Here is a 25,982-nt window from a genome sequence, read left to right as displayed (position 1 = left end):
ATATGATTTATTTTTGAAACTTTGGAACCCATTCACTGTAAAACTAGGATTAAGAATTGGAAATATTTAATTTTAGGATTGTTTTGATACCCCTAAAAAGAATTTAATAAGAAATTAGCCGGAAGTGTTTCCTCCTTGTCTCCAGGTTTCCTTCTTTCTTTCTTTTTTTCCTTTTTTATTTTTATTTCTTTATCTTTCTGCTTCTCCTTTTTCCTCTTTTTTCTAACTGGGGGGTAGGGGGGGAGATAATACAGAACAATACAGGTATAATCGAATTTAAAATGTATAATCGAATTTATAATGTAGGTACCATCGCGTACTACGAGTTCATACATGTATTTGTTTTGTTAAAATTTAAATAAAATTAATTTAATATGCTCTCTACTGAATAACCTGTAGAAGTTCAAGAGAATCCTCTCTGGTATACCGAATCTCCGTAATCTCAGCAAGTAGAGGCATTGATGTACTTTCTTTATAACTGTATCAGTATGCTGGACGCAGAGAGAGAGTCAGGACCATTGGATCAGACGACGTGTACCACCAACATTGGCTACTTCATGAGACAATGTTTCCCTTCGTATTCAATTGCTGTATGAAGCTTCTGTTAATAATTGTGTATTACAGAGCCACAGAGTTTGGGAACGCCAGTCGTCATCATGGCTGAAGATGACAATTGGGAATGGCGTCATATGACCTCTAAATCAAAGGAAAAAAGAGGTTTGTGGAGTCTTCTGTGAAATGCCTTTCAGGCCTTTGAGTCTTCAGATAGTGAAGATGGTCGTGAAAAATGACAGCAGGATCTTGAACGATAGGCTGAGGAATGGTTGATGGAATTTAATGGAGAGAAATGTGGGGTGTGGCATTTTGGGAAGTCTAACATGGGCAGGACCTACACTGAATGCTAGGACTTTGGGGTGTGTTGTAGATCAGAGTGATCTAGGAGTGCAGGTGCATGGTTCCTTGAAGGTGGAGTCACAGAAATAGAATAGAGGTGCATGTGTAGGCCGTTCAGCCCTTTGAACCAGCACCACCACTCAATGTGATCATGGCTGACCTCCGAAATCAGTACCCCGTTCCTACTTTCTCCCCATATCCCTTGCTTCCGTTAGCACTAAGAGCTATATCTAACTCTAGAAAACATCCAGTGATTTGGCCTCCGCTTCATGGGCGAGAATTCCACAGATTCCTCTGGGTGAAGATTATTTTCCTCATCTCAGTCCTAAATGGCCTTCCCCTTAAACTGTGACCCCTGGTTCTGGACTCTCCCTAACATATGGAATTTTTTTCCTGCATCTGGTCTAACCAATTCCTTAAGAACTTTACATGTTTCAGGATCTTTACATGGATCAGATCTTATCCTTCTAAATTCCAGTGAACATAAGCCCAGTTGATCCATTCTTTCATCATATGTCAGTCCCGCAATCCTGGGAATTAACCTGGTGAATCTACGCTGCACTCCTTCAATAGCAAGAATGTCCTTCCTCAAATTAGGAGGCCAGAACTGCACGTAATACTCCAGGTGTAGTCTCACCAGGGTCTGATTCAACTGCAGTAGGACCTCCTTGCTCCTATGTCATAGACTGATACATTTTGGAAACAGGCCCTTCGGCCCAACTCGCCCACACCGGCCAGCAATGTCCCAGCTACCCGAGTCCCACTTACCTGCGCTTTGTCCACAACCCTCCAAACCTGTCCTATCCATGTACCTGACCAACTGTTTCTTAAACGATGGAATAGTCCCAGCCTCAACTACCTCTTCTGGCAGCTTGTTCTATAAACCCACCACCCTCTGTGTGAGAAAGTCATCCCTCAGATTCTTATTAAATCTTTTCCCCTTCACCTTGAACATATGTCCTCTGGTCCTTAATTCCCCTACTCTGGGTAAAAGACTGTGCATCTACCCGATCTATTCCTCTCATGATTTTGTATACCTCCTATTGAGATCTCCCCTCATCCTCCTAAGCTCCATGGAATAGAGACCCAGCCTACTCAACCTCTCCCGAAAGCTCACACCCTTTGGTCCCGGCAACATCCTCGTAAATCTTTTCTGAACCCTTTCAAGCTTGATAATATCTTTCCTGTAACATGCTGCCCAGAACTGAACACAATATTCTAAATGCTCGCTATTTTATATACTCAAATCCTCTTGCTATGAAGGCCAACATGCCATTTGCTTTCTTCACTGCTTGCTGTACCTGCTTGCTTACTTTCAGTACAGGTAGATAGGGTGGACAAAAAAACGTTTGCCACATTTGCCTTGATTAGCCAGAGTATTGAGTTGAGAAGGGTCTAGAGTTCAGTCTGAAGAAGGGTCTGGACCCGAAACGTCACCCATTCCTTCTTTCCAGAAATGCTGCCTGGAACTCCAGCATTTTGTGTCTATATTCTGCCCTCGGCTATTTCGCAGTTCTACCCATACAGACTTCTCAGCATTGAAGCTAAAGTCTCTCCTGACTATTGCATTAATCTCTATAACCAGCAATGCCACCCCACATCTTCTTCCTTTCTGTCTATCATTCCTGAATATTGAGTGCTCCTGCATATTGAGCTCCTAGCCTTGGTCGCCCTGGAGCCTTGTCTCTGTAATCCGAACTATATTATATCCGTTAACTACTAACTGCGCCATTCCATTCATCCACCTTATTACAAATGCTCCTCGCATTAAGCCACAAACCCGCCTGCCAGAATGCTGGTCCCCTTCTAATTAAGGTGCATCCCGTTCCTTTTGTACAGGTCACCCCTGCCCCAGAGGAAATTCCAGGGGTCTTGAAATCTAAATCCCTGCTCCCTCCACCAACTCCTCAGCCACACATTCAGATCTCTAATCTCCCTGTTCCTACCCTCACTAGCAAGAGGTTACTGCAAGCAAACTAGAGATAACCACTCCAGAGGTCCTGCTTTTCAGCTTCCTATCTAGCAACAGGTGAGACTAGAGGTCGGTGTGTTGCCTCCATGGTGCCAGGGTCAAGACCCTCTTTTTCTCTACTCGCGTTACAGAACCTCTTCTTGCCCATGTTGTTTGTGCAAAACTACAACCGCCTGCTCCCCTTCCGTCTCGAGGATGTCCTGAAATTGGTCTGAAACGTCTTGGACCCTGGCACCATGGAGGCAACACACCAACCTCTAGTCTCACCTGTTGCCACAGAATCTCCTGTCCACACCTCTGACAATGGAGTCAGAGCTCTGCTTGAAGTCAGTCTCGCCGGTTGAGCCTCAACGCCAGGATTCGAGTCGTGGAACAAGCTGCTAGTGGATGTAGTTGAGGCAGGGATTATCCTAACATTTAAGAAAAAGTTCGACGCGTATATGGACAGGACAGGTTTGGAGGGACATGGGTCAAATGAGAGCAGCTGGGACATGCTGGTGCTGTGGGCAAATTGGGCCGATGGTCCTGTTTCCACACTGTCTCTATTACTCTAAATATAAATGTTGTCCTGGCAGTGGGTTTGGATCTGGTGCAAGAACTGATTCACACAGGAAGTGCGAATAGGGAAGGGGCTGAGCAGAGAGAGCCTTCATCTACATGGACAGCACAGTCTTGGGTGGAGGGATGCAGGAACTGCCTAAAAAATCACTGCAAAACGACACAAAGTGTTGGAGTCATTCAGCAGGCCAGCCAGCATCCCTGGAGAACATCCTGGCGGGGAGATTTGCTAAAATAACTGCGGAGACTTTAAACTAGTACGGTTGGGGGGAGGGACTCAAACACAGATAGCTAATAGGCAGTGTGTGAGGCAGGAGGCAGAAAAGGGAAACACTCAGACCCAATATGTAGGAGAGAAAGAAGGGAAAAGAAATAAACTGAGAATAAGAAATGATGGGTCCCTTAAATGTGTATATTTTAATGCTAGGAGCATTGTAAGAAAGGTGGATGAGCTTAGAGCCTGGATTGACATCTGGAAGTATGATGTTGTGGCGATCAGTGAAACATGGTTGCAGGAGGGTTGCGATTGGCAATTAAATATTCCAGGATTTCATTGTTTCAGATGTGATAGAATCGGAGGGTCAAGAGGTGGGGGTGTTGCATTGCTTGTCAGGGAGGATATCACAGCAGTGCTTTGGCAGGACAGACTAGAAGGCTCGATTAAGGAGGCTGTTTGGGTGGAACTCAGAAATGAGAAAGGTTTAGCAACACTTATAGGGGTGTATTATAGACCGCCAAATAGGGAACGAGAATTGGAAGAGCAAATATGTAAGGAGATAGCAGATATTAGTAGTAAGCACAGAGTGGTGATTGTGGGTGATTTCAATTTTCCGTATATAGACTGGGAATCACATTCTGTTAAAGGGCTGGATGGTTTGGAGTTTGTAAAATGTGTGCAGGATAGTTTTTTGCAGCAATACGTAGAGGTGCCTACCAGAGAAGGGGCAGTGTTGGACCTCCTGTTAGGAAATGAGATGGGTCAGGTGACGGAGGTATGTGTTGAGGAGCACTTTGGGTCTAGTGATCATAATGCCATTAGTTTCAATATCATTATGGAGAAGGTCAAATCTGGACCAAGGGTTGAGATTTTGGATTGGAGAAAGGCTAATTTTGAGGAGATGAGAAAGGATTTAAAAGGAGTGAAATGGAAATTGTTGTTTTATGAAAAGGATATAATAGAGAAATGGAGGATATTTAAAGGTGAAATTTTGAGAGTACAGAGTCTTTATGTCCCTGTTCGGTGGAAAGGAAAGAATAATAATTTGAAAGAGCCGTGGTTTTCCAGGGAAATTGGACACTTGGTTCGGAAAAAGAGGGAGATATACAATAAATATAAGCGGCAGGGAGTAAATGAAGTTCTTGAGGAATATAAAGAATGTAAAAGGAATCTTAAAAAGGAAATTAGAAAAGCGAAAAAAATATATGAGGCTGCTTTGGCAAGTAATGTAAAAGTAAACCCCAAGGGGTTCTACAGATATGCCAATAAAATTGGTCCATTAGAGAGTCAGAGTGGACAGCTATGTGCTGAGCCGGAAGAAATGGGGGAGATATTAAACAATTTCTTTTCTTCGGTATTTACCGAGGAGAAGGATATTGAATTATGTGAGGTAAGCGAAACAAGTAGAGTAGTGATGGAAATTAGGAGGATTAAAGAAGAGGAGGTACGGACACTTTTGAAGAATATAAAAGTGGATAAGTCTCCAGGTCCTGATAGGATATTCCCTAGGACATTGAGGGAAGTTAGTGCAGAAATAGCAGGGGCTATGACGGAAATATTTCAAACGTCATTAGAAACAGGGATGGTGCCGGAAGATTGGCGCATTGCGCATGTTGTGCCTTTGTTTAAAAAAGGTTCTAAAAGTAAACCTAGCAATTATAGACTTATTAGTTTGACGTCTGTGGTGGGAAAATTAATGGAAAAGATACTTAGGGACAATATATATAATTATTTGGATAATCAAGGCCTGATTAGAAACAGTCAACATGGATTTGTGCCTGGAAGATCATGTTTGACTAATCTTCTTGAATTTTTTGAAGAGGTTACCAGGGAAATTGATAAGGGCAAGGCTGTGGATGTTGTCTATATGGACTTCAGTAAGGCATTTGACAAGGTTCCACATGGAAGGTTGATTAAGAAGGTTAAATCATTGGGTATTAATAGTGAGGTTGCAAGATGGATTCAACAATGGCTGAATGGGAGATACCAGAGGGTAACGGTTGACAATTATATGTCAGGTTGGAGGCCAGTGTCTAGTGGAGTGCCCCAAGGATCTGTGTTGGGTCCACTGTTGTTTGTCATTTACATTAATGATCTGGATGATGGTGTGGCAAATTGGATTAGTAAATATGCAGATGATACTAAGATAGGTGGAGTAGTTGATAGTGAGGTAGATTTTCAAAGTCTACAGAGAGACTTGGGCCTTTTGGAAGGGTGGGCTGAAAGATGGCAGATGGAGTTTAATGCTGATAAGTGTGAGGTGCTGCATTTTGGTAGGACAAATCAAAATAGGACGTACAGGGTAAATGGTAGGGAATTGAGGAATGCAGTGGAACAGAGGGATCTGGGAATAACTGTGCATTGTTCCCTGAAGGTGGAATCTCATGTGGATAGGGTGGTGAAGAAGGCGTTTGGTATGCTTGCCTTTATAAATCAGAGCATCGAGTATAGAAGTTGGGATGTAATGTTGAAATTGTACAGGGCATTGGTGAGGCCGAATCTGGAGTATGGTGTGCAGTTCTGGTCGCCAAATTATAGGAAGGATGTCGACAAAATGGAGAGGGTACAGAGGAGATTTACTAGAATGTTGCCTGGGTTTCAGCACTTAGGCTACAGAGAGAGGTTGAACAGGTTGGGTCTTTATTCTTTGGAGCGTAGAAGGTTGAGGGGGGACTTGATAGAGGTTTTTAAAATTTTGAGAGGGACGGACAGAGTTGACGTGGGTAGGCTTTTCCCTTTGAGAGTGGGGAAGATTCCAACAAGGGGACATAGCTTCAGAATTGAGGGACAAAGGTTTAGGGGTAACATGAGGGGGAACTTCTTTACTCAGAGGGTTGTGGCTGTATGGAATGGGCTTCCGGTGGAAGTGGTGGAGGCTGGCTCGATTTTATTATTTAAGAGTAAATTGGATAGGTATATGGATAGGAGGGGATTGGAGGGTTATGGTCTGAGTGCAGGTAGATGAGACTAGATCAGGGAGAATGGTCGGCGTGGACTGGTAGGGCCGGACAGGCCTGTTTCTATGCTAAAAAAAACAAAAAAAACATGGATAGGTGATAATAGACAATAGACAATAGACAATAGGTGCAGGAGTAGGCCATTCAGCCCTTCGAGCCAGCACCACCATTCAATGCGATCATGGCTGATCACTATCAATCAGTACCCCGTTCCTGCCTTCTCCCCATACCCCCTCACTCCGCTATCCTTAAGAGCTCTATCCAGCTCTCTCTTGAAAGCATCCAACGAACTGGCCTCCACTGCCTTCTGAGGCAGAGAATTCCACACCTTCACCACCCTCTGACTGAAAAAGTTCTTCCTCATCTCCGTTCTAAATGGCCTACCCCTTATTCTCAAACTGTGGCCCCTTGTTCTGGACTCCCCCAACATTGGGAACATGTTATCTGCCTCTAATGTGTCCAATCCCCTAATTATCTTATATGTTTCAATAAGATCCCCCCTCATCCTTCTAAATTCCAGTGTATACAAGCCCAATCGCTCCAGCCTTTCAACATACGACAGTCCCGCCATTCCGGGAATTAATCTAGTGAACCTACGCTGCACGCCCTCCATAGCAAGAATATCCTTCCTCAAATTTGGAGACCAAAACTGCACACAGTACTCCAGGTGCGGTCTCACCAGGGCCCGGTACAACTGTAGAAGGACCTCTTTGCTCCTATACTCAACTCCTCTTGTTACGAAGGCCAACATTCCATTGGCTTTCTTCACTGCCTGCTGAACCTGCATGCTTCCTTTCATTGACTGATGCACTAGGACACCCAGATCTCGTTGAACTCCCCCTCCTCCTAACTTGACACCATTCAGATAATAATCTGCCTTTCTATTCTTACTTCCAAAGTGAATAACCTCACACTTATCTACATTAAACTGCATCTGCCATGTATCCGCCCACTCACACAACCTGTCCAGGTCACCCTGCAGCCTTATTGCATCTTCCTCACAATTCACACTACCCCCCAACTTAGTATCATCTGCAAATTTGCTAATGGTACTTTTAATCCCTTCGTCTAAGTTGTTTCGGATCGAGACGCATCTCCATTCTGATTGTTAAGAGGGCGGAGGGAGAAGATAGCTGGAAAGGGGAAAAGCAGGACAAAGCGAGGCAATAAATTGGTCGGCTTACGCAAGGGAGGTCCTTGATAGGCGGATAGTTGAAGCAAAGGCCAGAGAATTAAAGGTGTGAGAAAGGTTTGAAGAGTCGCTGGCTATAAAGTCAGAGGAAGGAAAGTAGCAGGAGGGTGGGGCAGGCTGGGCAGAGAGGGGTAACAGACGGTGGGGTAGGCTGGGAAAGTAGCAAGGGGGTGGTGTAGGCTTTGCAGAGAGGGGTAACAGGCAGGGCATGAGGGTTGGGTTAGGCGGTTTGAAAGTTACCTAAAATTGGTGAAGTCCATGTCCACCCAAGATAAACACAAAGTGCAGGAGTAACTGGAGGGAAGGAATGGGTAACGTTTCGGGTCGAGACCCTTCTTCAGACGAGTCGGGGGAAAGGGAAATGAGAGATATGGACAGTGATGTAGAGAGTTAGAACAGATGAATGAAAGATATGCAGAAAAGTAACAATGATAAAGGAAACAGGCCATTGTTTACGAGGTGAGAATGGGACCCTGGGTCATAGAAAATAGGTGCAGGAGGAAGCCATTCGGCCCTTCGAGCCAGCACCGCCATTCATTGTGATCCTGGCTGATCATCCACAATCAGTAACCTGTGCCGAACTTCTCCCCATGTCCCTTGATTCCACAAGCCCCTAGAGCTCTATCTAACTCTCTCTTGAATTCATCCAGTGATTTGGCCTCCACTGCCGTCTATGGCAGAGAATTCCACAAATTCACAACTTTCTGGGTGAAAAAGTTCCTTCTCGCCACAGTTTTAAATGGCCTCCCCTTTATTCTAAGACTGGCCCCTGGGTTGACTTGGGTGGGGGAGCGATGGAGAAGAGAGAGGGAATGCAGGGGTTACTTGAAGTTGGAGAAATCAAGGCTCATACCACTAAGTTGCCCAAGCGAAATAAGAGATGCTGTTCCTCTAATTTGCATGTGGCTTCACTTTGACAATGGAGGAGGCCTAGGACAGAAAGGTCAGTGTGGGAATGGGAAGGGGGATTATGCACAGTAATTCCTGCCATTGCTGTTCCACCGTCCATCCTGCTAGAATCCCTTTCCAGTCTACCTTGGCCAGCTCCTCTCTCATGCCTTCATAGTCCCCTTTGTTCAACTGCTACATTGACACTTCCGATTTAATCATCTCATTCTCAAATTGCAGATTAAAACTAATCATATTATGATCACTACCTCCAAGCGGTTCCTTTACCTCGAGTTCTCTTATCAAATCTGGTGGTGAGATCACATTGGACATGCCTGAAACGTCGTCGTACAATGTGTTGGACACTGAGGCTGATGGGTTGAAGGGTCATAGCGTATTTGAGCAATACAGCGTGGAAACAGGCCCAACTTGCCCACACTGGCCAACATCTCCCAGCTACACTAGTCTCCCAGCTACACCTACATGTGTTTGGTCCATATCCCTCCAAACCCATCCTGTTCATGTGCCTGTCTAACTGTTTCTTAAATGCTGGGATTGTCCCAGCCTCAAGTACCTCCTCTGGCAGCTTGTTCCATACACCCACCACCCTTTGGGTGAAAAAGTTACCCCTCGGATTCCAATTAAATCTTTTCTCCTTCACCTTAAACCTGAGTCCTCTGGCCCTCGATTCACCTAATCTGGGCAAGGGACTGTGCGTCTATCCGATCTATTCCTCATGATTCTATACACTTTTTTTTTTTGCCCTTCATCCTCCTGCACTCCAAGGAATAGAGTCCCAGCCTACTCAACCCCATCCAATAGCTCAGACCCTCCAGTCCTGGCAACATTCTCGTAAATCGTGAAGACCTGGGGAACTCTATCCTAGTTCCATCTCAGGAGGGGAGCAAAACCAGAACTCTAGGACACAGAGTGGGTGATGAGTCTATCTGTGACAGAAGGGGGAATCCACATTTACTAATGAAAGAGTATTGGGCAGTACGTCAGCACAGCGGTAGAGTTGCTGCTTTACAGCGCTTTCAGCGCCAGTGGCCCTGGTTCGATCCCGACTATGAGTGGTGCCTGCACGGAGTTTGTACGTTGTCTCCGTGACCTTGTGGGTTTTCTCCGAGATCTTCGTTCCTCGCACATTCCAAAGACGTACTGGTTTGTAGGTTAATTGGCTTTGTGTAAATGTAACTTGACCCCATGGGGTGTGTTTGGGATAGTGTTAGTGCCTGGAATCATTGGTTGGCAGTTCCTTCCTACACATTTTAATTTTCCAAAAATAGACTGTGACTGGCATAGTGCCACAGACACGACATCCAAAGAGATCATACATAGGTCATAACATAGAAAATAGGTGCAGGAGGAGGCCATTCAGCCCTTCGAGCCAGCTCCGCCATTCATTGTGATCATGGCTGACCCTCCACAATCAGTAACCCGTGCCTGCCTTCTCCCTATATTCCTTGATTCTACTAGCCCCTAGAGCTCCATCTAACTCTCTTTTTAATTCATCCAGTGAATTGGCCTCCGCTGCCTTCTGTGGCAGAGAATTTCACAACTCTGGGTGAAAAAGTTTCTTCTCACCTCAGTTTTAAATGGCCTCCCCTTTATTCTTAGACTGTGGCCCCTGGTTCTGTACTTCCCCCAACATTGGGAACATTTTTCATGCATCCAGCTTGTCCAGTCCTTTTATAATTTTATACATTTCTATCAGATCCTCTCTCATCTTTCTAAACTCCAGTGAATAAAGCCCAGTCTTTCCAATCTTTCCTCAAATGACAATCCCGCCATCCTGGGGACTAACCTCGTGAACCTATGCTGCACTGCCTCAATAGCAAGGATGTCCTTCCTCAAATTAGGAGACAAAAACTGCACACAATACTCCAGATGTGCTCTCACCAGGGCCCTATACAACTGCAGAAGGACCTATACTCAAATTCTCTCGTTATGAAGGCCAACATGCCATTAGCTTTCTTCACTGCCTGCTTTACCTTCACGCTTACTTTCAGTGACTGGTGTACAAGGACACCCAGGTCTCATTGCACTTCCCATTTACCTAATCTGACACCATTGAGAGTGATAGGAGCAGAATTAGGCAATCGGCCTATCATGTCGAATCCGCCATTCAATCGTGGCTAATCTATCGCTCTCTACCCCATTCTCCTGCCTTCTCCCCATAACCCTTGACATCCGTACTAATCAAGAATCTATCTATCTCTGCCTTAAAAACATCCATTGGCTTGGCCTCCACAGCCTTCTGTGGGAAAGAATTCCACAGATTCACCACCCTCTGACTAAAGAAATTCCTCCTCATCTCCTTCCTAACGGAATGTTCTTTAATTCTGAGGCAATGACCACTGGTCCCAGACTCTCCCACGAGTGGAAACATCCTCTCCACACCCAAGCCTTTCACCATTCTAAGAATCAAGAGGTCCTCCCTCATTCTTCTAAACTCGAGCGAGTAAAAGCCCAGTGCCATCAAACAAAATGTATATGTACATTGAGCGAAAGAGGGTGACTAGAGAGAGTAAGGTCCCTCAGAAACCAAAGCGGTCATCTCTGGAGACACTGGAGATGGGCAAGATCCATAATGAATATTTCTCCTTGTTTACTGTGGACAAAATTATGAAGACTTGGGATAGGGTGGTGAAGGTGACTTTTCGCACAGTGGTCTTCAGTCAGGCAATTGTGTATAGAAGTTGAGATGCTTTGCTGCTGTTGTACAAGAAACTGCCACACTTGGCATATAGTGATCAGTTTTGGTCACCCTACTACAGGAAAGATGGTATTAAAATGGAAAGTTGTGCTGCAAAGATGTTGCCAGTACTCGAGGCATGAGCCACAGGGAGTGAATGGGCAGGTTTGGACTTTATTGAAGATAGACACACAAATCTGGAATAACTAAGCGGGTCAGACAGCATCTCTGGAGAAAAGGAATAGGTTATGTTTTGTGTCAAGACCCTTCTTCAGACTTCTTCAGTTTAAACCAGCATCTGCAGTTCCTTCCTACACGATTGGGCAGGTTAGAAGACTGAAGGGTGATCTTATGGAGGTGTATAAAATCACGAGGGGAACAGATGGGATGAAATGCATGGTTTTTTTACCCTCGGGTGGGGGAAATCAAGAACTAAAGGAAAGAGAATTAAGGTGTGATGGAAAGATTTAATGGGAACTTGAGAGGTAACATTTTCACACAGGGTGATTGGTATATGGAACAGGATGCCAGAGGAGGTGGTTGAAATGGCTACTATAACAACATTTAAAATATATTTGCAAAAGTACTTGGGCAGGAAAGGTTCAGAGATATGGCCCAAACGCGGACAAATGGGGACATTTGGTTAGTGTTGACGAGTTGGTCTAAAGGGCCTATTTATAAGTGAGAAGTGATACGAGCAGAATTAAGCCGTTCGCCCCATAAAGTCTACTCCGCCATTCACCTATCTTCTCCCCATAATCTCTGACACCCGTCTCTGTGATGGGATGCTCTGAAGGGCCTATTTCTGCTCTATCTCTGTGGGCACTCCCTCTTCCAAGATGGCTCCCAGGCGATTTTTTTTTACAAGCTAGCCACTGAAGCAAATCTACAAACATATTTCAATCACTCCACACTCTTAAATCTTTACTTTGCTGGCTTTACCTTGCACTAAACGTGATTCCCTTATCATGTATCTATTCTGTAAATGGCTCGATTGTAATCATGTGCTATCTACTCACTGGATAACACGTAACAAAAGCTATTCACTCCACCTCGGTACAGGTGACATTGTAGGGACATACGGATTGGCCAGGGGGTCTCGAACCCTCGGATTGGCTGGCGGGTCACGAGGTGCGGCAGCGCGGGGAATTCGTCAGTCTGGCGCCAAACTCTAGAGATTAGGTTGTAGTTAGTGTGTCCTGAACTAAAGTGTGTTGCGGTTTGTCACCGTTTTTGAACTGCAGGATAAACTCCGTTGGCAACATTACCCAGTTTCGGACTCACTACAACATTAAACTAAACTGAACTGAACTGACAATTACCAACTTTCTTCAGCTCTAGACTGCTCACCGAGAACCACAACTCAATTACTGCCAACATTTTTTAATCGTGTAGGAAGGAACTGCATACAGGTTTAAACCAAAGTTAGACTCAAAATGCTGGAGTAACTCAGCAGGACAGGCAGTATCTCTGGATAGAAGGAATGGGTGACATCTGAAGAAGGATCTTGACCTGAAACGTCAACTGTTGTGTCTAACTTTTCTGAATAGGTGGCTTTCTAAATTTGAAATTGGTTTAACCAACAATTCATGATTTTTCTTTTAGATGGGAAATTAACTTTTGTGGGCAAGGTTTTGAAAAAGCTACGGCCAGTCAGCTTATTAACTAAAGGCGATCAGAGCACATCACCAAGACCAAAGCAATTTCGGACTGAGGGCAGTTTCCCTGTTCAATGTGAACTGGAGGTAGAGGAAAAGGAACAACATGAATCTCGAGGTAGTTGCATGGGAGGTACGGTTCTGGACCCTGGAGCCGATGGAAGTCGAGAAATCCCTCCGGTCCAAGGTTCATCAGACAAGGAGTCGCCGAGTCTCAGCCAAGCAACAGGTGAGTGAAATGCGAGGGGGGGTGGGGACTGTAGAGTGGGGAAGACTCAAGGGAGGGGAGAGAGAAAGAGAAAAGCTGGCCTGGTGGTACGAAACCAGAGAAGAAATTTAGACGGCACCAAGAAATGGACGCAGCGGTAGAGTTGCTGCCTTACGGCGCTGGCGCCGGAGATCCGGATTCGATCCTGACTGTGGGTGCTGTCTTTTCGGAGTTTGTACGTTCTTCCCGTGACCTGCGTGGGTTTTCTCCAAGATCTTTGGTTTCCTCTCACACTCCAAAGACGTACAGGTTTGTAGGTTAATTGACTTGGTGCAATTGTATAATTGTCCCTAGAGGGTGTAGGATAGTGTTAATGTGCGGTGATCGCTGGTCGGTGCCAACTCAGTGGGCCGAAGGGCCTGTTTCCGCGCTGTATATCTAAACTAAACTAAACTAAACTAAATAGGATAGGTGGGAGAGTTGAGCCACATTAATTTAGTTTAATTTAGAGATACAGCAGGGAAACGGGCCATTCTGCCCACCAAATCCACACAGACCAGCGATCACCACACATTAACACCATCCTACACACACTGAGCAGGTTACAATTTTTCAAAGTCAATTAACCTAATAATCTGTACGTCATTGGAGTGTGGGTGGAAACCATAGGAGCGTCTGGATAAAACCCACGAAGGTCACGGGGAGAACGTACAAACTCTGTACAGACAGCAGTCATGGTCAGTATCGAACCTGGGTCTCTGGCGCTGTAAGGCAGCAACTCTACCATTGTGCCACTGTGCCGTCCCATTATACCAGTGGATGGGTGTAATGGGATAGGTGAGAGAATAGAAATATCGTACTAGCTCTGAGAATTTTTAGGAAGTGTATTTCAGGAAATAAGCCACACAGTTGAAGGGAGTATGTCCCGGCAATGTTTCTGAAAGAGTGGGTATTTGGAGAGATACTGTCCCTAATATACATTCAGAACCCAGAGAGAACATTTCCACTTGTGTAGCAGAGGCTTAAAGTTTGCTTAGCTATAGAATCAGAGGAGGAGGACTGTTGTTTGGACTAGGTTTGTGAACAGTAGCTAAGTTTGAACATGATAGAAATGTTTGGATTTGTACAGAGTGGGGAAAACTATCAAAAATACAACGCGCAGCGGTAGAGTTGCTGCCTTGCGGCGCTTATAGCGCCAGAGACCCGTGTTCTAACCCGACTAAGTTCGATCCCGACTATAGAAACATAGAAAATAGGTGCAGGAGTAGGCCATTCGGCCCTTCGAGCAAACACCGCCATTCATAGAAGCATAGAAAATAGGTGCAGGAGGAGGACATTCGGCCCTTTGAGCCAGTATATTCATTGTGATCATGGCTGATCGTCCCCAATCAATACCGGTGCCTGCCTTCTCCCCATATCCCTTGATTCCACTAGCCTCGAGAGCTCAATCTATCACTCTCTTAAATCCATCCAGTGATTTGGCCTCCACTGCCCTCTCTGGCAGAGAATTCCACAAATTCACAACACTCTGGGTGAAAAAGTTCCCTCTCACCTCAGTTGTAAGTGGCCTCCCCTTTATTCTAAGACTGTGGCCCCTGGTTCTGGACTCGCCCAACATTGGGAACATTTTTCCTGCATCTCGCTTGTCCAGTCCTTTTATAATTTTATGTTTCTATAAGATCCCCTCTCATCCTTCTAAACTCCAGTGAATACAAGCCTAGTCTTTTCAATCTTTCCTCATATGTCAGTCTCGCCATCCCAGGGATCAATCTCGTGAACCTACGCTGCAGTGCTTCAATTCCAAGGATGTCCTTCCTCAAATTAGGAGACTAAAACTACACAATACTCCAGATGTGGTCTTACCAGGGCCCTATACAACTGCAGAAGAACCTCTTTACTCCTATACTGAAATCCTCTTGTTATGAAAGCCAACATTGCATTAGCTTTCTTCACTGCCTGCTGGACCTGCACGCCAACTTTCAATGACTGGTGTACAAGGACACCCAGGTCTCGCTGTACCTTCCCCCTTACCTAACCTAACTCCATTGAGATAATAATCTGCCTCCTTGTTTTTGCTGCCAAAGTGGATAACCTCACATTTATCTATATTATACTGCATCTGCCACGCATCTGCCCACTCACTCAACCTGTCCAGGTCACCCTGCAACCTCCTAACATCCTCTTCACAGTTTACACTGCCACCCAGCTTTGCGTCATCCGCAAACTTGCTAATGTTGCTTCTAATTCCCTCTTCCGAATCATTAATATACATGGTAAACAGTTGTGTTCCCAACACCGAGCCTTGCGGCACTCCACTCGCCACTGCCTGCCATTCTGAAAAGGACCCGTTTACTCCTACTCTTTGCTTCCTGTCTGCCAACCAATTTTCTATCCATGTCAACACCCTACCCCCAATACCATGTGCTATAAGTTTGGTCACCAATCTCCTTTGCAGGACCTTATCAAAGGTTTTCTGGAAGTCTAGGTACACTACATCCACTGGCTCCCCTTCATCCATTTTACTTGTCACGTCCTCAAAAAATTCCAGAAGATTAGTCAAGCATGATTTCCCTTTCATAAATCCATGCTGACTTGGACTTATCCTTTTACTGCTATCCAAATGCACCGTTATTACCTCTTTAATAATTGACTCCAGCATCTTTCCCACCACCGAAGTCAGGCTAACTGGTCTGTAGTTCCCTGTTTTCTCTCTCGCTCCTTTCTTAAAAAGTGGGATAACATTAGCTATCCTCCAATCCACAGGAACTGATCCTGAATCTATTGAACATTGGAAAATGATCACCAATGCGTCCACTATTTCAAGAGCCACCTACCTCCCTGAGGATCCTGGGATGCAGACCATCAGGCCCTGTGGATTTATCATTCTTCAGTCCCATTAGTCTACCCAATACTATTTCTCGCCTAATGGAAATTTATTTCAGTTTCTCTACCCCCCCCCTAGATCCTCTGTCCTCCAGTACATCTGGGAGATTGTTTGTGTCTTCCTTAGTGAAGACAGATCTGAAGTACCTGTTGAACTCTTCTGCCATTTCCTTGTTGCCCATAATAATTTCACCAGTGTCTGCCTTCAAGGGTCCCACATTTGACTTTGCTACTCTTTTTCTCTTAACATATCTAAAGAAGCTTTTACTGTCCTTCGTTATTCAATATGATCATTGCTGATCATCCAAAATCAGTACCCCGTTCTGGATTTTTCCCCATATCCCTTGATTCCCTTGGCCCTAAGAGCTCTATCTAACTCTCCCTCTGGATGCTATCTGTACGTAATTTGTATGTTCTGCCTGCGACCTGTGCGTGTTTTCTGCAAGATCTTCGGTTTCCTCCCGCACATTCAAGGCATACAGGTCTGTGGGTTAATTGGCTTGGTATAAGTGTAAATTGTCCGTCGTGTGTGTGGGATAGTGTTAATGCTTGGGGATCGCTGGTCGGTGTGGGCTCGGTGGGCCGAAGGGTGTGTTTCCTCTCTGTATCTCGAAACTAATCTAAACACTAGAGATCAGTAGGAAATATGGTCAGAATGGCAGATAGACTGAATCTGAAGAAGAGTGAGGGTTTGTACTTTGGGCGGTCAAATGTAAGTGGAAAATGTACAGTTAATGACAAGAGTAGTTGATGTACAGAAGATTGTTGGAATTGAAAGTCACAGTTCCCTGAACGTTGCACATAGGTGGATGGGGTGATAGAAAGGCACATGGCATGCTTGTTTCAGCGGGCAGGACGTTGAGTGCACAAGCTGGCAAGTCGTGTTACGATTGTGGCCACATGTGGAGTACTGTGTGCGGTTCTGGTTGCCTCTTGACAGGAAGGGTGGACACATTGGAGAGGGTGCGGAAGTTCACCAGGATGTTGTCTGGATTAGAGAGTGCGAGTATCAGCAGAGCTTGGACAAATATGGATTGTTTTCTCTGGAGCATTGAAGGCTGAGTTCATGTTCATTAAGTGATAGGAGCAGAATTAGGCCATCCAGCCCATCAAGTCTACTCCGCCATTCAATTTTGCCTGATCTATCTTTACTTCTTAACCCCATTCACCTGCCTTCTCCCCATAACCCTTGGCACCCATACTAATCAGGAATCTGTCTCTATTTAAAAATATCCATTGACTTGGCCCCCACCGCCTTCTGAGGCAATGAATTCCACAGATTTACCACCCTCTGATGAAAGAAATTCCTCCTCACCTTCTTAAAGGAATGCCCTTTTACTTTGAGACTACGACCTCTGGGTCTTGACTCTCCCACTGGTGTAAACATCCTCTCCACATCCACACTATCCAGGCTTCTCACTATTTGTTTAGTTTCAATGAGGTCCCCCCCTCATCCTTCTAAACTCCAGTGAGTAGAGGCCCAGTGCTGTCAAATGCTCGTCATATGTTAACCCACTCATTCCTGGGATCATTTTTGTAAACCACCTCTGGACTCTCTCCAGCGCCAGCACATCCTTCCTCAGAAATGGGACCCAAAATTGCTCACAATATTCCAAATGCGGTTTGACCAGTGCCTTATAGAGCCTCAGTGTTACATCCCTGTTCTTGTATAATAGCCCTCTTGAAACAAATGCTCGGTGACGTTTTGGGTTTCGACCCAAAACGTCCCCTATTCCTTTTCTCTTGCAGCTTTTTGTGTCTATTTTATGTTCAATCCAGCATCTGCAGTTCCTTCCTGCACATCACTTCTGCAGAGTCCCTGCTTTCACTACACTACCTGCCCCTTCACTTATCTTCCCCCATGGCAAACCTGGCCACAGTCTTCATCCCGAGTGGTGACCTGATAGATGTATAGAAAATAAAGGGCGTCAAATGAACTGCTGCCTTCCCAGTGTGGAGAGGTCTATTACTGGAGGACATGGGGTTAAGGTGAGAGTGGGTAAGATTTTCTCCACACAGGTTAGGTTCCTGGAAGTGAACCTAACCTGTGTGAAAGAGTTAAAAGGTTTCAGAAAAGATTTACGAGGATGTTGCCAGGACTACAGGGTGTGAGCTAACGGGAGAGGTTGAGTAGGCTGGGTCTCTATTCCATGGAGTGTAGGAGGATGAGGGGAGATCTTGTAGAGGTACACAAAATCTTGAGAGGAATAGACCTGGTAGATGCACCGTCTTTTACCCAGAGTAGGGGAATTGAGGACCACAAGACATAGGCACAAGGAGAAGGGGAAAAGATTTAATAGGAATCTGAGTGGTAACTTTTTCACACAGAGGGTGGTGGGTGTGGGGAACAAGCTGCCAGAGGAGGTAGTTGAGCCTGGGACTATTCAATCGTTTAAGAAACAGTTGGACAGGTGCATGGTAGGACAGGTTTGGAGGGTTATGGACCAAGCGCAGGCAAGTGGGACTAGGGTCGCTGGGACATTGTGGGCTGGTGTGGGCGAGTTGGGCTGAAGGGCCTGTTTCCACACTGTATCACTCTAAGACTATGACTCTATGAGTTGGGCCGAAGAGCCTGTTCGTGTGATGTGCTGTTCTCTTGATAGACACAAAACGTTGGAGTAACTCTGTGGGTCAAACAGCATCTCTGCAGAAAAGGAACCAGTGACTTTTCGTTTCGGACCCTTCTTCAGACTGAGAGTCAGAGGAAAAGAGAAACGAGCGATTCTCGATGGTGAGATAGAACAAATGAATGAAAGATATGCCAAAAAGTAACGATGATAAAGGAAACAGGCCATTGTCAGCTATGGGCTAGGTGAAAACGAAGTATAGACAATGTGGCTCAACTAGACACACTCCATCCCTCCCCTACCCAAGTCGAACTAGTTTCAAAATCATCTCGTAGAATCTCATTCTAACTCCTTTTTACTTAGCCCACAGCCTGCTTCCTTTATAATTGTTACTTTTTTGCATATCTTTCATTCAATTGTTCTATATCTCTATATCACCGTCTATATCTCTTGTTTCCCCTGACTCTCAGTCCGAAGAAGGGTCTCAACGGAAACGTCATCTGTTTCTTTATTCCAGACCCGCTGAGTTACTCCAGCTTTTTGTGTCTATTTTTGGTTTAAACCAGCATCTGCAGTTCCTTCCGACACTATCCATGTACCTGTCTGCTTCTTAAACGTTGGGCTAGTCCCTGCCTCAACTACCTCCTCTGGCAGCTTTTTCCATGCACCCACCACCCTTTGAGTGAAAACGTTACCCCTCAGATGCCTATTAAATCTGTTCCCCTTCACCAAAATAATATGTCCTCTGGTCCTCAATTCGCCGACTCTGGATAAGAGATTCTGTGCATCTACCCGATCTATTCTTCTCATAATTTTATGCATCTTTGTAAGATCACCCCTCATGCACAGGCCTTGTGGACTTTGTGGAAAGGTTGTGTTTGGGATGTGAGGAAGAGAGTCACTCAGTGGGAGATGCAGCATTTCTGGATAGAAGGAATGGGTAACGTTTTGGGTCGAGACCTTTCTCCAGAAGAAGGATCTCGACCCGAAACGTCACCCATTCCTTCTCTCCAGAGATGTTGCCTGCCCCGCTCAGTTATTCCAGCAATTTGTGTCAACCTGCAAACTTGTACGTCTTTGGAGTGTGCGAAGAAACGGGAGCACCTGGAGAAACCCCACGCAGTCATGGGGAGAATGTGCGAGCTCTGTATGGACTGCACACGTGGTCGGGATCGAACCCGGGTCTCTGGCGCTGTAAGGTAGCGACTCTACCGCTGTGCTACCGTAGCTGATTCAGTTTAATTTTGGTCATTGCTGACATTCCAGCTCCACCCAATCTGCCTGCTCCCAACCCCAGCATCAGCAGTTTGATAGTCGTAAATAGTTGCTCACAAGGCAATTCTTTCTTTCTCACCGTAATCTTTGTGGAATCCTCCCAATAATATTCTATTTACTGGAAATCTATGGTAGGGCTCTGGGGAGGGTTGAGGAGCAGATGGATCTAGGAGTGTAGCTGCATCGTTCCTTGAAGGTGGAGTCGCATGTAGATCGGATGGTCAAAAAGGCTTTTGCCATATTGTCCATCAGCCAGAGCATTGAGTATAGAAGTTGGGAGGCCATCTTGCAGTTGTTTAAGACATTGGTGAGGTCGCATTTGGAGTATTGTGTTCAGTTCTGGGCACCGTGTTGCAGGAAAGATGTTGTCATGCTGGAAAGGGAACAGAGAAGATTTAAGAGGATGTTGCCAATACAAGAGGGTCTGTTATAGACAGAGGTTGAGTAGGCTAGCACTTTATTCCTTGGAGCGCAGGAGGATGAGGGGTGATCTTATAGAGGTGTATAAGATCATGAGAGGAATAGACGAATTGGATACGGACCAAATACTGGCAGGTGGGGCTAGTGTAGCTGGGACTTGTTCCCCGGTGTGGGCAAGTAGGGCTGAAGGACCTGCTTCCACACGGTATCACTCTATGACTCTTACTACAGAGCACCAGAATTTGGAAACGCCTATCAACACCATGGCTGAAGTTGCAAACAAGACTGGCATCCCCGGGACCTCCACATCAAGCGAGGACACAGGTATGTGACAGAAATCTTTAAACTATATAAATGCTGTCCTGATATCTCCTCTAGATCTGATAGAGTCATAGAGTATGGAAACAGGCACTTCGGCCCAACTTGCCCACACCGGGCAACATGTTCCAGCTAGTCTTGTCCCACCTGCCTGCGTGTGGTCAATATCCCTCCAAACCCGTCCAATCCATGAACCTGTCTAACTGCTGCTTACACGTTGGGATAGTCCCTGCCTCAACTACCTCCACTGGCAGCTTGTTCCATACAACTACCACACTTTGTGTGAAAAAGTTACTCCTCTGAGATTCCTATTAAATCTTTTCCCCTTCACCTTAAACCCTTCTGGTCCTTGATTCACCTATTCTGGGCAAGAGGCTCTGCATCTACCTGATCTATTCCTCTGTGCATCTACCCGATCTATTCCTCTGTGCATCTACCCGATCTATTCCTCTCATGATCTTATACACCTCTATAATGAGATCAAATTATTACAATTGATCCACTTACTGTGTATAGATACATAGTGTAAGAAAATAACTGCAGATGCTGGCACAAATCGAAGGTATTTATTTCACAAAATGCTGGAGTAACTCAGCAGTTCAGGCAGCATCTCAGTAGAGAAGGATTGGGTGACGTCTCGATTCGAGACTTTCTTCAGACTGATGTCAGGGGGGCGGGACAAAGGAACTGTACATGATAAGGGAATAATGTTTAGTGCGATGTAAAGCCAGCAAAGTCCGATCAAAGATAGTCCAGGGTCATCAAAGAGGTAGATAGTTGGTCAGCACTGCTCTGTTTGTGGTGGGATGATTCAGTTGCCTGATAACAGCTGGGAAGAAACTCACTGAATCTGGGGGTATGCATTTTCACACTTATGTGCCTTATGCTTGATGGGAGAGGGGAGAAGGGTGCGACTCGTCCTTGATTATGCTGCTTGTCTTGCCGAGGCAGCGTGAGGTGTAAATGGAGTCAGATGGAAGGGAGGGTTGTCCTTTGGGTAAGTGGCGAGGGTCGAAAGTGGGACAGATGTACCTACAAAGCTTTTTTAAAATTTATGTTCAAACATCCAGAATCTGCCAAAGCTGAGCTCTTGACACGGTGTGACGATTACCAACTGTTCCAGTTGACGAATTTCTACCGAGAAAGACTAAAACCTGCGATGGAACAAGGCGTTGAAAGGCTCAGCTTCGTCATGAGAGAGGGGGGATATTTCAGTGGACAAGAACATGAGGTGAGTGGGAGGAACACAGTGAGTCCTGTTTATTGTCACAGATCTGTGCAGCACGGTGGCACAGTGGTAGAGTTGCTTCCTTGCAGTGCCAGAGACCCGTGTTTGATCCTGACCAAGGGTGTTGTCTGTACGGAGATTGTCCTTTAGGTCATAAGTAGAATGGGAGTAGAATAAGGCCATTCGGTCCATCAAGTTTACTCTGCCATTCAATCATGGCTGATCTTTCTCTCCCTCTCAACCCCATTCTCCTGCCTTCTCCCCATAACCTCTGACACTCGTACTAATCAAAAATCTATCTATCTCTGCCTTAAAAATATCCACTGACGGCCTCCACAGCTTTCTGTGGCAAAGAATTCCACAGATTCACCACCCACGGGAAATTGAAGGTATTTATTCACAAAAAGCTGGAGTAACTCAGCAGGTCAGGCAGCATCTCAGGAGAGAAGGAATGGGTGACGTTTCGGGTCGAGGCCCTTCTTCAGACTGATGTCAGGAGGCCGGGACAAAGGAAGGATATAGGTGGGGACAGGAATATAGAGGGAGATCTGGGAAGGGGGAGGGGAAGAAAGAGACAGAGGAACTATCTAAAGTTGGAGAAGTTGATGTTCACACCACTGGGCTGCAAGCTGCCCATGCGAAATATGAGGTGCTGTTCCTCCAATTTCCGGTGGGCCTCACTATGGCACTGGAGGGGGGCCATGACAGAAAGGTCAGACTGGGAATGGGAGGGGGAGTTGAAGTGCTCGGCCACCGGGAGATCAGTTTGGCCAACGCGGACCGAGTGCAGGTGTTGAGCAAAGCGATCGCCGAGCCTGCGTTTGGTTTCGCCGATGTAAATACGTTGACATCTAGAGCAGCGGATGCAATAGATGAGGTTGGAGGAGGTGCAGGTGAACCTCAGTCTCACCTGGAAAGACTGTTTGGGTTCTTAGATGGAGTTGAGGGGGGAGGTAAAGGGACAGGTGTTGCATCTCGTGCGGTTCCGGTTCCACTGTCCCTCTCTTCCCCTCCCCCTTCCCAGATCTCCCACTATCTTCCTGTCTCGACCTATATCCTTCCTTTGTCCCGCCCCCCCTGACATCAGTCTGAAGAAGGGTCTCGACCCGAAACGTCACCCATTCCTTCTCTCCTGAGTTGCTGCCTGACCTGCTGAGTTACTCCAGCATTTTGTGAATAAATACCTTCGATTTGTACCAGCATCTGCAGTTATTTTCTTATACTACCCACGGGAAATTTCTCCTCATCTCCTTCCTAAAAAAATGTCCTTTAATTCAGAGGCTATGACCTATGGTCCTAGACTTTCCCAATAGTGGAGACATCCTCTTCACCTACACATCGACTCTATGAAAAGCCTTTCACTACTTTGTATGTTTCAATGAGGTCACCCCTCATTGTTCTAAACTCCAGCGAGTACAGGCCCAGTGCTGACACATGCTCGTCATAGGTTAACCAACTAATTTCTGGTATTTATTTCACAAAATGCTGAGGTCAGGCAGCATCTCAGGAGAGAAGGAATGGGTGACGTTTCGGGAAGAGACCCTTCTTCAGACTGATGTACCGGCATCTGCAGTTATTTTCTTACACTTCTTAAACTAATTTCTGGGATAATTCTCACTCTGACCGCATGGGTTTTCCCCGTGTGCTCCAGTTTCCTCCCGCAATCCAAAGACGTAAAGGTTTGTCGGTGAATTAACTTCGGTTAAAAATTGCTAGTTGTCCAGAGTGTGTAGAATTGTGCTGGTGCGTGGGAATCCCTGGTCGGTGCAGACTCGGGCCGAAGGGCCTGTTTCTACGCTGTATCTCAAAATTAAGATGTTCACAAACCGGAAACCCTGGATGAATAAGGAGGTACAGAACCTGATGTGGGCACGCAACAATGCCTTTAAATCTGGGGATACTTCAGCATACAGTGTTGCCAGGTCAAACCTCAACAAAGGTATTAAAAGGGCCAAAGACACCCCAGGCAACGGGTGGAAGACCACTTCAATACCACGGACACCAGAAGCATGTGGTAGGGTGTCGGGGACATCACTGGCTACAAGAGCAGCCCTGCCTGCCCCCACAGCGATATCACACTAACCAACGAGCTAAACACCTTTTTGCCCGCTTCGAAACTGGCAACACCACCTTGAGTGGAAGAACCCCAGCCAAGGCGGAGGGACTGGTCTTGCAACTGAACACACAGGAAGTACAACGCGCTCTGCAAAGGGTCAACCCACGCAAGGCTGCAGGCCCGGATGGAGTTCAAGGAAGGGTACTTAAGGACTATGCTGAACAGTTGGCTGAGGTATTCACCAGGATCTTTAACCTGTCATTATCTCTGGCAAAGGTCCCTAAGTGCCTGAAGTCGGCTACCATAGTGCCGGTGCCAAAAAAGCAAAGCTCACCAACCTGAACGACTACTGTCCGGTTGCCCTAACTCCTATAGTCATGAAGTGCTTTGAAAGGCTGGTCCTCTCACACATCAAATCCAACATCCCTGACTCACTGGACCCACATCAATTTGCATACAGGGCAAACAGATCCACAGAGGACGCCATCTCTCTGGCTCTTCACACTGTCCTGACACAACTGGAGAGACAGGGCACGTACGTGAGGATGCTATTCATTGCCTATAGCTCTGCCTTCAACACGGTCATCCCCGCCAAGCTCATCACCAAATTCCACCAGCTAGGCCTCAGCTCGTCGTTATGTGACTGGATCCTGGACTTCCTGCTGGAGCGACCGCAGGCAGTGAGAATGGGCCCGCACCTGTCCTCCACTATCACCCTGAGTACCGGCACACTACAGGGCTGTGTTCTGAGCCCCATGCTCTACTCCCTCTTCACACACGACTGTGTTCCTGCATTCGACACCAACACCATTGTCAAGTTTGCAGACGACACAACGGTGATCGGGCTGATCACCAACGGTGATGAAACAAAATACAGAGCGGAGGTGCAGAAACTGGCGGACTGGTGCTCTGATAACAACCTGTCCCTAAATACCACCAAGACCAAGGAGCTGGTCATCAACTTCTGTAGGTCACACAACGGGGACAGTGTGGAGAGAGTGTTCAGCTTCAAGTTTCTGGGCACTCACATTTCGGAGGACATGGTCCAATAACACTGCTGCGCTGGTCAAGAAGGCACAGCAACGACTGTTCTACCTAAGAACACTAAAAAAGTCTGGTCTACCCCAACAGCTGCTGACGACATTCTACCGCTGCACCATAGAGAGCATCCTAACTCATGGCATCCCTGTGTGGTATCTCAGCTGCACGGAGGCAGAGAGGAAAGCTCTTCAGCGGGTAGTCCATAGAGCTCAGAGGGTAGTCCATAGAGCTCAGAGAACACACTAGGCCTCTACTCGCTGGAGTTTCGAAGGTTGAGGGGGACCTCATTGAAACATACAAAATAATTAAAGGCATCGAGTGAATGTGGAGAGGATGTTTCCACTGGTGGGAGAGTCTCGGACCAGAGGTCATAGCCTCAAAATTAAAGGTCGCTCTTTTAGAAAGGAGGTTTTGAGGAACTTCGTTTGTCAGAGGGTTGTTAATCTGTGGAACTCATTGCCACAGAAGGCTGTGGAGGCCAAGTCAGTGGATATTTTTAAGGCAGAGATAGATAGATTTTTTATTAGAACGGGTGTCAAAGGTTATGGGGAGGCAGAAAAATGGGATGAAGAGGCAGAGATCAGCCATGATTGAACGACGAAGTGGGCACAATGGGCCAAATGACCTAATTCTATTTCTTTAGCTTTTGAAATGTTGGAGTAACTCAGTGGGACAGTCAGCATCTCACAAAATATCCACCGTTTTTCCACAGAAAGTCTCTGAGCTGGTGGAGAAGGGAAACCGGGCAGACAGCTCCAAGCTCTTCCTCAGTCTGGTGATGGAAAAAGGCTCGGGGTCCCGGAGGGTGATGTGGGAATCCTTTGTAAAAATGCGCGACGAATTACATAAACTGGACAAAATATTGAAAGAAATCCAGGAGCTTGGTACGGTAAAACAAAACCTTTAATTGAAAATCACTTTGAAACACTCTAGACATCATTAGCAGTCAGAT

The 25,982-nt window shown here is 46.0% G+C and overlaps 1 protein-coding gene across 5 annotated transcripts in view; it reads left to right on the top strand.

The window, feature by feature from the left end:
* LOC144611131 (NACHT, LRR and PYD domains-containing protein 3-like) overlaps nucleotides 1–25,982 on the top strand; it is an 85,022-nt gene that overhangs the window by 32,880 nt on the left and 26,160 nt on the right. For 3 of the 5 annotated variants that reach the window (XM_078430194.1, XM_078430195.1, XM_078430198.1), the window contains 5 exons: nucleotides 625–717; nucleotides 12,982–13,263; nucleotides 20,619–20,711; nucleotides 21,776–21,936; nucleotides 25,743–25,914. In XM_078430194.1, coding sequence (XP_078286320.1) covers nucleotides 657–717; nucleotides 12,982–13,263; nucleotides 20,619–20,711; nucleotides 21,776–21,936; nucleotides 25,743–25,914 — 769 coding nt within the window. In that variant the 5' untranslated portion in view covers nucleotides 625–656. The remainder of the gene's footprint in view (nucleotides 1–624; nucleotides 718–12,981; nucleotides 13,264–20,618; nucleotides 20,712–21,775; nucleotides 21,937–25,742; nucleotides 25,915–25,982) is intronic. The other 2 variants (XM_078430196.1, XM_078430197.1) reach the window with 2 other exon arrangements.

This window comes from Rhinoraja longicauda, chromosome 39 (genome assembly GCF_053455715.1).
Source record: "Rhinoraja longicauda isolate Sanriku21f chromosome 39, sRhiLon1.1, whole genome shotgun sequence".
Taxonomy (NCBI): Eukaryota; Metazoa; Chordata; class Chondrichthyes; order Rajiformes; family Arhynchobatidae; genus Rhinoraja; species Rhinoraja longicauda.
This window is presented reverse-complemented; position numbering and strand designations above follow the sequence as displayed.